The sequence below is a fragment of the Merops nubicus genome, unplaced genomic scaffold (assembly GCF_000691845.1).
Source record: "Merops nubicus isolate BGI_N331 unplaced genomic scaffold, ASM69184v1 scaffold3332, whole genome shotgun sequence".
Lineage (NCBI taxonomy): Eukaryota > Metazoa > Chordata > Aves > Coraciiformes > Meropidae > Merops > Merops nubicus.
Window position 1 is genome coordinate 76,669 of NW_008595427.1, and position 11,282 is coordinate 87,950.

An 11,282-nucleotide genomic window follows, 5' to 3' on the forward strand; every position below is an offset into this window, starting at 1 on the left:
AGATGAGACCACTCACAGGGACCAACTGCCACAAGCATTTGGAAAACCAGAGCTTCTGCACAAATTTTTTTCAACTTACTCCAAGCTTCTACCTTAGATGGCTTCACCTGGAATCTGCAGAGCTGTTTTGCAAAGCATTTTTTCATCCTGTCATTGTCAAACCTAAGTCATATCCTTATTATTGCTTTCTAGAGCTGCCTTCTTCCTACTCCAGAGCGTCACCTGCACCACCACACACTTCTTCCTTCACAATGGCCATCTTGGCTGAGCCTTTTCACCCAGGTGCCTAAAGTCCTCAGCTGGCTCCTTCCCCATTACTTCAGTAGACTTTTCAGTAGAGGGCTTCTGCCCCTCTCTCAGATATCCTTCCCCAGGCATGGCTCTTCATTGGGAGCATCTTCACATGCCCTACAACACTTGCTGTGGGTTCGCTGCCTACCTCTCCATCAGCCATGTCAGATACACCTTGGAAAACTTTTGTCCTCACACAGTGGAAATCTGTGTTAAGTTCTCTTCACAGCAAGGAAAAACTGCTACCCCAATTCTATCAGTTAATGGGCAGTGAACAGGGAAAGTTTATGAATCTGAAAAGGCTGACACTAAAGACTTCTTTCCAGAAGTACCTCTCCAGTGCAGAGGTTTTGAAAGCTTTTGTGCTTTGCATAACTCAATTGGTTTTTCAAAGTTTAATGAATGTATAGTTTTGCTTCCATGTTAAAAGTGAACTTAAAGTGTACCAGAAGTGGCCTGCTGTTATGCATATCTCTTGTACTCCAGCACAAACCAAGTGTCCCACAGATTTTGAAGTCCCTCAGTAGTCACAAGCAGTTGGTTTAAACTCGAATGGCAAAAATCAGACAGCTGAATAGTTTTTAAAAGTCTTCCTTAACCTGGTTGATGCTTGAATCATAATTACAACCACATTTAAACACTGAAAGCCTTAAAGCCAAAGAAGAGTAGATCCTTAATTCAACCTACAGAATTGACTGCATGATCCAATCTATCCCAGAAACTCTCCTACCACTGAGGTCTGTTAAACTTATTTTAAAAGGCTTAAGCAACTAATCACATCCACCAGCCAAACTCTCCTTTCAGCAAAAGTAGTGTGGTGCATCCCATCCAGCACAAAACTCTTTCCAAGGAGCCAAGTGGGGTCGGGCTGAGTTACAAGAGGACAAATGTTAATGAGATTCCAGGCAAGAGAACACAGGCAATATTTTCTGAAAACACATTAAATCTCCTGTTGAAAGATGACTAGTATTTTACAATTTGCTCAGTCTCTTGGGGTTACACTGGCCCAGAACACGGAAATTTCAACTACATTGTATTTTATCAAGTATTTTCCTTTCATTGATCCCTTATTCTTTCCTACAGCCTTTTCACTTAAAGAATTATGGGTTCGTCCACATATGGAGCTATTCAGAAATAGCTATTTCTGACAAACCCTGTACAGAACCTTACTTTGGAATAAACTTACCTTAAACAATCTCAGACATTTCCAAAGCTGACTCTGGCAGAGTATGTTTCAAGCCAGGAAATCCATCAGGAAATACATTTAAATTATTTATTTCTCACTCATATTCTTTAACCCAAATTAGCTTTCCTCCATAGACACTTTGAGCTACAAATATTTTTCTGACAACTGAATATTAGCCCTAGGATTGAAAGGCAAGAGATGACAACCATCAAGCTTCTACTCTACTGCCAAGGAGCATGTCCTCTAAGCCCTGAATTGAGGAGGTAACACAAAGCAGTCTAGGAAGAGCAGCTGATGAACAAGAGGAAATACATGCAGTTAACATGAACCAAGAGAAGATCAGCATGGGTGGCTGGGTAGGTGTTCAACAGTTCTTAATTTGTTGTTTCAGCTTTTAATTGTATGATGAATCTGTTAGCAGTATCTGTGAACTCATGCCTCCATTCATCTTTACAACCCATTTCCAGCTGCAGCTCTGAGTTTCCATCTGCTCTATGCTCCTTCTCCACCAGCTCTTAATGGCAGCAGTCTTCCTTCACAACCATCTTCTAACCACTGCTCAGCTATGTTTATGCATAAGGATTTGGCAAAAATCCTGCAGCATCTGTATTGCAGACCTGACCTCACCTAGATTAATTTATGAATATTTCAAAAGCCACCATGATTAATTAAAAAGACCACCTATGGTGCCACACTCCCCACCCCCTGCTCATCTTGCCAGGGTCAGCACGTTCCCCTTCTCAACATCTGTATGCATCCAGGTATGCACACCACAAAAGACAGTCAGACCTAAAATGCCAGGCACGGATCAATGGAAACAACAAAAAAGCTTAACTACTGTGGGAGAGGTCCCATCAAACTCTGCCTGCTGTCAGACTTTGGATACTAATTTGATTACTATGGTCCATCAGACTATACTACACTGCTTGAGAGGAGATAGGAGACAAAGCAGAAAATGTGCCTTTTCATTTCTAAACAGTTTTATCCATTTATTAGTTCAGTTCTTAGGAAAGGTATAGTTAAAAATTCAAAGCCATTAGCCCAAAGTCTAGACACAATAAGTACTAAATCACTTCCTTGTTGCAGCAGGCGGTTGTTGATTTAAAAGCAACCCACCCTAGAGTGTCCAACTTGCTCGTTGAACTGAAGAGCCACATCTTCCAATATCCAGGATGTGGAGTTTCAAACAGCTAGAAAACGTAACTGCATGTCTGATATGAGTGGCTGTTTCATTTCAGTTAGATCAGGCTCCTGCAAGTTGATCTTCTAGGGCTTACAATGCCATAAAGCCCTGACCAATTATCCCACTGGAGATTCTTTCATGAGATTATTCTGTGGATTTGTCTGACTCATGCTTTTCCCTTTTCCTCAGAGTGGGCATTAATAGCCACTTCCTTCTCTGACCTAGCCAGTTACTCTCACAGAATTCATATCAATACACTTCAGGAGATTCCTGTTTTTCTATTAAACTGAAACTAGTTATCCATTTCAAAAGGTACTGCCAGGGCAGAGGGAAGAAGAGGCTGATTCATGGACAGAGAGAGACAACATCATGTTGTCTATCATGTCTAAAATGCCTTCTTTTTAAAAAAAAAAACCAAACACACACACACTAAAATAATGTAGAACATGCACTTTCCTTCTCTGAATTCAAAGCACACTCAAAATGTCACCACACTAAAATAATGTAGACCATGCACTTTCCTTCTCTGTTTGAATTCAAAGCACACTCAAAATGTCATTTTACAGAAACGTGATTTGTAAACTGTAGGCTTGCCTGCATTTGGGCTTGCTTCTTCTAAGAAACAAGTTCAGGCTAGTAGAGGAAGCCAGCTGAATTCCTCAGAAAGATAATTCCTGCATCAAGAAGCTTTCCTGTTTGACATATCCCAGCAGCAGATAAAAAAATTCCCAAGTTATTAATACTGAGGGTCAGATGCTAATCACAGATGAACCACACACTTTGCTCTAATCACAAAAGGTTCTTTAGTGGCAACACGCTTGAATACACAAGTGAGCTTGGAATTTCACCTTGAAACACCTGTCCTCACCTTGCCCTGGGGAGCCACGTGATCCTCTCTCCCCACAGAGGTGACAAACTTTTGGATGTTCCAATTCAAGTTGATTCAACGACTCTCCTTTCTCAAATTCTGGAAAAAAGTTAAGTGTGAGGCTGTGCCAATATGTTTCTTCCTGAAGACAGCCCAGTCTATCATCTTTGAAGGGAGCAGTCCCTGTGAGCTTCATGTTCCACCAAAGCCTCACAGGTATCTTGTGTTTCAGCATTTTTGCAGCCAGATCAGAAACACCTTCCTAGGCCCATGACCTTGTCCAGTGTTTATACAACTCAAGGGACCATAGGGCAGAGACACTAAAGCAGAATGAAAACAAGCCAGATGAGGAACCTAAAGTATCACAGCTACAGCAGCTTAAAAATTTAACAGGACAAACAAATGCAGGCACAACATCATTAATATGACTAGGCAATATTTTAGGACCTGAGTTATTCTCTCTGGTGCTACAGCACACTGTAGACGTAACACTTCACAGCAAAGAACCAGAGGTCTGGCAGCCTTTGGGATGCACTGTACAGTGTCAACACATCTCAAGCACTGGCATCCTAAAACTCCAGAAACTTACACAAGGACAAAAGCAGCCAGTAACTTCAGCTGGTAATCTACTTCCAGAACATGGTCATTGCTACTAGCTGCCAAAAGAACAGGACATCTACCTCCTATCCGGGTCCTCAGTCCTCCCCAACACTTTTTCTCACATGTGAGCTGAAAGTCAAGGTAGCTTGCTTGCTTTCCTACAGAGTAGGAAAAGAAGTTACCAAAAATAGCCAATTGAAAGGTCAGAAAAGATAAGAGTGAATCTGATATTTACAAGCAACAGCCCAAAACTTTCACTAAATATCACACAAAGCTCAGATCGTAACCATAACAATATCTAAATATTAGATGGAAAAGGACGTTGTCAGCTAGCTGCTCTAGAACATGATCCAAACAACTTTATTCTCACCTCCACGGAAAAGTCAGCAGGATGTAAAATTAGCTGTGCTGAATCCAACCACTTTGGCACTTGTGAAGGAAACCTCATCGGTCAAACTGGGACAACCTTAAACTTGTCCCATAAAACCACGTTGCAGGAGGCTGGTGGGGGCTGACAAGAGGGGAACTTCTCTTTATCAAAGTTTCTTGTAATGAATAGTATACACTGTCACATTAAACTGACATGAAAAATTCTGTACAAATCTATCTGAAGCTGTACAATGACCTCTGGATCTGCAAGACTCCTGGTTACTGTTTAAAATGGGCACTAGGAGGTTAAAAATCCTGCTCCTTCTCAGAGTTACTTACACCGCCTTAGAATATTAAAAGTAAAATTTTAAGAACATCTGGTTTTCCTTTCCACTCCCTATGATATCATGTTTTCCAAGCTCACTTGGCAGCTTACTGTAAAGATACAGGCAGACTAAACATACAGGGCAATGTAGAGTCGAGATGAAAAATTCCAAAGCCTGGATGCATTGCCTTTCCTATCTCTAAATTTCAGTTCCACAAGTGGTATAATAAGGGTTTTTTCCCCCCATGGTAACTCATGTATTCTCCAACCACCTTCTTCCTTGATGAGATGAGATAGCATATACCTGCCCTCTAGAGTTTTGGCTGTGTCTTTGTACATAATTTTTCATGTACTAGGGGATAGTCAGAATCCCTATACAGCAAGATTCAGTTAGAGGAAAAATAATTATGTTTAACAGGGTCAGATTTGTGTGTACTTTATCTTATTCTGGGAGAAGAGATTAGCCTTCTATATTCCTCCTGCCTAAAAAAATCTCACCCAACCAACCAAAAAAAACCACCCCAACACCCACACTCCAGCCACTGCCTTTTTACTGCTTGGTTTTGTGCCACCTAGCCTGGAACTGGGAAATTTAACCAAACTAGTACCATGGGACTGTGCTTCCCATGAATTTACACATGATGTAAACAACACAGAAGAGTGGCTGTTATAAAAACTAAGAGCTCCTATTTGACTGGTTTCTCCCATGTATTTTAAACATATATTGATGCAAACTTTGTGGTTTTTTTCCTTTTTCCCTATTTTATTATTTTTGCTGGATCACATTCAAAACAGATCAGCACTAACAAACCTTTAAGCTTAGCACATGCTCACATTTTCTTGATGCACAAGAAGGCATCTGACTCATTTATGCTCATTGGTGAAGGAGCAGCAAACCTAGAAATTCAATATCAGTTTCCTGCTCTAAATCTTAATTTCTCCATTTTGTAAAAAGACAGTGAGGAAATGCAAAGTGATGCCTTGGGAATCCTAACATGACAGAGTCTTTGGCTTATTATTTCTCATTTAAAGCAATTTATCTCGTAGTAATTATTAAAGTGTACAAAGGTGGAAAAGGATGTATTAAAACTACTGACAAAATAATAGTCCCAGTGGTTATGCCCCGATTAAAACTTAATGACTAATCAATACAACTATAATTATAACTTTCACCTTGATGTAATTTGGAATAGCTTTTATATTTCTATTGATTGCTACAGCTTTATATAAAACAAATGTGAGACTATCTTGCTTTGTGCTATTTTCATTACAGGTCTATTGTAGCAAATCTCTAAATCCCTGTCTCAATTATTTTACAGCTTAGTTCTCCCATCACACCAAGAGCAAAAAGAAAAGCTAGCAAGAAGCAGAATCCTGCTAGCTGAAAAATGGCCATTACAGCATCACAGTTTCCACACCATAATGTCATATTGCCTTTGCAGTGGCTGTCACCATATATTTCTCTGGCTGTAGAGTAGCAAGAGCCAAGCACACAAGGAGCAACTCATTTAACTATGCTGCATCTCCATTTGTCAACCTGAAAGTGAAAGCAGTAAGTGCCTGAGCTGTAAGGGTCATGAGACCACCTTGGAAAAAATGGGCAACAGGTTCAGTAATCATGCAAGGAGTCATCTTGTACCCAACTGTTCCTTGGCTGCTGGTTAAATTACCAAGTTATAGGTTCCTCACAGAACCCTCCCAGGCAGAGGAAGTATACTATAAATAACCCACTTGTGAAAGAAAATACTTCTTATTTCAGTGGATTTTATTGCAGAGCACTGGCACCTCTTCATGGGCCCAACCATCATTTTGCTTGATTCTGAAACAGCACTTAAGAAGCTTAAAACACCTCCTGGATCTGCTGTTCCATGAGGTATCAGGCAAACAAGGAATTTAAGGGCTAGGCATTGCTACAGTGGTGAAGAACCTCTTGCTGATTTCTAACAGTCTACACAGAATTTCCTTGGAAGTAAAGTTCTGTGCGTTGTCTTAATTAATGCCATAACCTGACAGCACAGGCTCTAATCAAGATCCAAAAGAATCTACCTGAGGCAGCAACACAAACATACCCCATCCAGCCCTAAATCTATCACCTCCTATCTACTCCTGCCTGCAACCACTACCAGACTGGTTAGTAGGTGCTGCATTCACCTATCTTCATGTGCTGGGTATGTTAAATTAAGTTCCCTGGCTAAGTCCCATTCAATCCAATCAGTAGCATTTCCATAGAAGGATAAAAATTACTTGGGGATTGAAGCTGAAGCAGCAGTGATCACACAGTGCTAAGCTCAAACAGCACAGACCCCTCTGCACTCCTGGCAGCCTGGGACCACCCCACAAGTAAGCTAAGCCACCACAGAGAGTGAAAACACACAGCTACCTGTAATGGACAGCAAGAAGCTGGTGTCAGAAGTGATGAAAACACTCAGCTAACAAAAGCAGCATGTAGAACCACAAACACATTTTTCTGACCCACATCATAGGCTAAGATTAAGCTGCAAAAGATCTCATCTCATACAGACCATTTCCCTCCCTCAGACTTGTGGAGATACAGCCATCTGCACCCTATGCCATCACTGCAGGGCCAGGAACACCCAGTGTGACAGGAGCAGGAGGAAGGTGGTGTGCAGTGCTGGCTGGAACAGCAATGAGCTGTTCACAGCTGGACACCCAGCCCTGCACAGGGCCAAGGCACTCTGCCAGCTCTGTAGCTAGAAACGAGAGAGAGGAGTATCAGGGGAAAGAAGGACTTTGCTGAACCTGGACCAATTTGATTCAGCTAACCCAAAGCAACCTTGCTCTTTTTGTTTGCAAAAAAACTCAGAAATGTTTTTTTAAAACACAACATTCAAACTTCTAGGATACATGTGGATAGAGAGTCTTCAGTATCTACTTATAGACAGGTCTGTGTCTGGATCAGACAGGAACAGTCATCTTTTGATCACTTGGAAAAGTATTCTCTGTCAACACTTGCTACCATCTATTTGCACAGGAGGTTCCTGCTACAGAGTGTCACATGCCAGCTCTTGCCAGAGCTAAATTTTCAACTCTGGATATATGGCTTGTCCAGTCACCCTGGTATTACATGCTGGCAATGAAATTAATTTTATGATCTTAAACTGGAAGATAAAGTCACTTTCAAATACTGCCTTGACATTTGCTCAGTACACTGAAAACATTTCCTCACTTCAAAAAAAAAAATAAAATTTAAGGAGCAGTCATTATAAGCTGGGAAACAGCCTAGACATACAAGACTGGTAAGTCACAAGGGCAAGGGGTATTTTCTTACTTACGTTCAATATGTTAACGCTACTTCATTTGTAATTTACATAAATATAAAGTAAATATAAAACAAAACCAATACCCACCTACACAAACAATTCATTTCTACAAAGTCCGTGCTGTTAATAAGGCATGGACAACCTAGGCAGCAAAAGAAGAGATGCTTTTCTTGTGACCTTCCTTAATGATCTAAAGTGTTCAACAGAATTTGGTCCCAATTGTTCTGGGTATTGGATAAAGCTAGGCAAAGCAAGTCATCAGTTGCAGCTCCAGGAGTAATAAATAAATAAAGTAATGGATTTTATGGATAAGAAAAACAGCAGCTTTTCAAGAAGTAGGTGGAAAGAGTTTCCAAAAACCTTGTATATAGAAATTATTTTCATTATTCACATGTATCTTTATCCTGCAACAACCTAAGCAACACACTTAAATTAGGGGCTACAGCCATCAGAGAAACCATGTGAAAAGTTGTCACTAAAATATACAGATGTCCATCCCACAGGAAGAAGCTCCACTGGACTACCCAGCACACTCTGCATGGAGACAGGCTCCATCCAAAAGCACTACATGGTCTGGTAACTGAAGTTACAGGGTCACCAGCCTCCCCACCCTGTCACGTCCCTCTGTATAGCAACAAGGGGAGACTCTTCATAAATCCAACAAAATATTTCTGTAAATGGTGTTGGCTGAATATGAATGCGTGGAGGGAAGGAGAAGGAGAAAATTAGCAATTAATTAATTCTCATTCTCTACGCATCGAGGTTTCAGATGATGGCACCTACCTCCTTGACATAAAACATCACTGTATTCTGGTTATTTTTGAAATAAAGATCATTTCCATGACTACCCCACATGAAGCTGAAAGGCTGTAAAAGCCTTTCTTGAACGTTAACACTGACAAACAACGACTACAACATGAAGGTGTATTCATGTTTTGGAGCAATCCACACTTCCACTATTTACTGACTGAGCAAGACCAGCCAATAGACCTATTAAGAATTGTTACTAACTCATTCACTTTCAAACCACCTTTACAAGTGACAATAGTTCATTAAAAAATAAGTAACATTTTTCTAAGAACTGTCGCAAGCATAAAGATGGTCAACACTCAAAAAAAGTAAGATATGACACCAGACCTGAGTTTTCTTCATGTTTCCCCTCCTCCTACAGACATACAATGTAAGAACATCTTTCTTACCACTTCCCCAAGGGAGGCAGCCACCATGTGTGTTGCTGGAGTCAAGTAAGATGTAGAGCTATGATGCAGCACAGATTTCACATTCTCATAGGTGATAAAAAAGGCAGCAGCTGAAATTTAAGAACATATGCAGTCATTAACTGTTCCTCCATCACAGAATTAACATAAAAACATATAGAGGTGGATTTTGTCACCTATTACTCTGCAACTGTAGTTGAAGACAGGATATTTTTGCCCTGAAACAGTACAACAGTATCAACACAATTTGTGGGATAATTTCTTCAGAAGCCCAGGCTCCTGGCTGTCACTCCATTAATGTCAAAGATGTCAAGACTTAAGGCCATATTTTAGTATTGAGATAAGGAAAGATATGTTAATTAGTCATGGATGTAGGTTTTGAGAAAATTCTATATTCCATATTCTTAGATAGAAAGAGCAGGTCGTTTGGTTGAATTAGGTAGTCACTTTTTGGGGGAAAAAACAAATTAAAAAAAACAACCCAATCATCAGGGTATTTGATACAAATCTGCTACCCTGCAACATGCAAAACTGCTTCAGTAGCAATTGTTAACAACTTCTTCCTAGCTATTGTCTAATATTTTGCACTTTAGCTCCATAAAAAAACTCTTCCAAGCTTTCTCAAGGGCTCCAAAAAGTCCTGAACAGTGAAAAAGAAAAACACAAAACTAAACTTGGCACAGCAACACAAGCTGTACGTATTCACTGCAACAGTCAACTACAAAGGCACTTGCACCTTAAGGGTTACTCCTTCTCTGAAAGATAATTTCAGTTCTCAGTTATATGTTGAAAAGATAAAACCACAGTTCAGATTTTGAAGATGAAAAAACTGACATGTCTGGCGGGGGAAGAGATTTTAATTGTAAAGAAGGGCTATGCGAATTGCCTCCTGCTAATCAAAAGATGCTTATCACCTCAAGAAGAGATAACAGAGCAGACAAGATAAAGAACTGAATTTTTTTTTTTATATCATTTTATGAAGGACATCAAACACCTGAAGGTGTCAGTGGATTTGTCAGGCAAGTTCTGCTAACATCTACTACTGACAGCATAGCTTGCTGCTTTTTTATCCCTCCTTACAAAGATAAAATGGACAAAGGCACTAGGAATTTCAGATGCTTTTCTGCAGGGACTACAAGCATTTACTTTTCTAAGCTTCAGTTTCAAAAGTATTCCTGACGTCTTCTCATTTTATGTGTTGTAGTTGTTTCCAGGAGAAAAAGACAGGTATAGCACCCCCACAGCAATTAGCTCAAAGACCTCCAACTGCTCAAGCACTTGGAATTTTGATTCATTTCCAGTACCATGAAAGAGTGGGTCAGGTCAAAAATTCCAGAGAAAGCAAGACTCAAGCCCTCTTTGACACCTGGAAATGCTTTAGGGTGCCCCCACAAGTAAGGATAGGCTTATAAAGCATATCCAGGAACACTTCCAAGGAATAAGGGTTGCTTTTCAGAGTAAACATGCACCAGCCTGCATTCCAGGCACGCTCAAAGCATTTGTTCAATACTGCACAATTCTAGAAACTGCTCTTCACAGCTGGACACGGACTCACAGGCTCCAAACAGTTGCCTGCAGGAGAGGAAGCCACAGACATGAATGTCCTGTGCTACCTAACTTCCCACATTAAAAAAGATGAAGCATAATAAAAAAAAATTTTACCATTTGGAAAGGATCCTATAGCAGTGGAAGGAACGCCAGCATAGATGCCACGAAAACCACCAGCCTTCCTAAATCCTTGAGGACTCTGCAGTCTTGTTTTCACAGTATCCAGAGGAAAAAGGATCAAGTCAACACAGACACCAGCAACTCCACCAGCCTTCAAGACAAAATCATGTAGTAAAGGGTATTAATATTCATCAAGGTGAAGCTGTGGTGCTGATGTTAGTATCTGAGGCATGTCTAAACTGAAGCACTACTGACCATATCCTTTCTGAGGTCAAATTATAAACTGATTGTCTT

At 40.4% G+C, this 11,282-nt stretch overlaps 1 protein-coding gene across 1 annotated transcript in view; it reads right to left on the reverse strand.

Annotated features, from left to right (window-relative positions):
* Window positions 1-11,151, reverse strand: part of SLC25A26 (solute carrier family 25 (S-adenosylmethionine carrier), member 26) — a gene marked incomplete at its 5' end in the record, with an annotated part of 82,283 nt that extends 71,132 nt beyond the window's left edge. Inside the window, 2 exons of the mRNA XM_008936032.1 lie at window positions 9,303-9,412; window positions 10,983-11,151. Of these exons, the coding sequence (XP_008934280.1) occupies window positions 9,303-9,412; window positions 10,983-11,151 (279 nt within the window). The remainder of the gene's footprint in view (window positions 1-9,302; window positions 9,413-10,982) is intronic.
* Window positions 11,152-11,282: the final 131 nt, after the last annotated feature.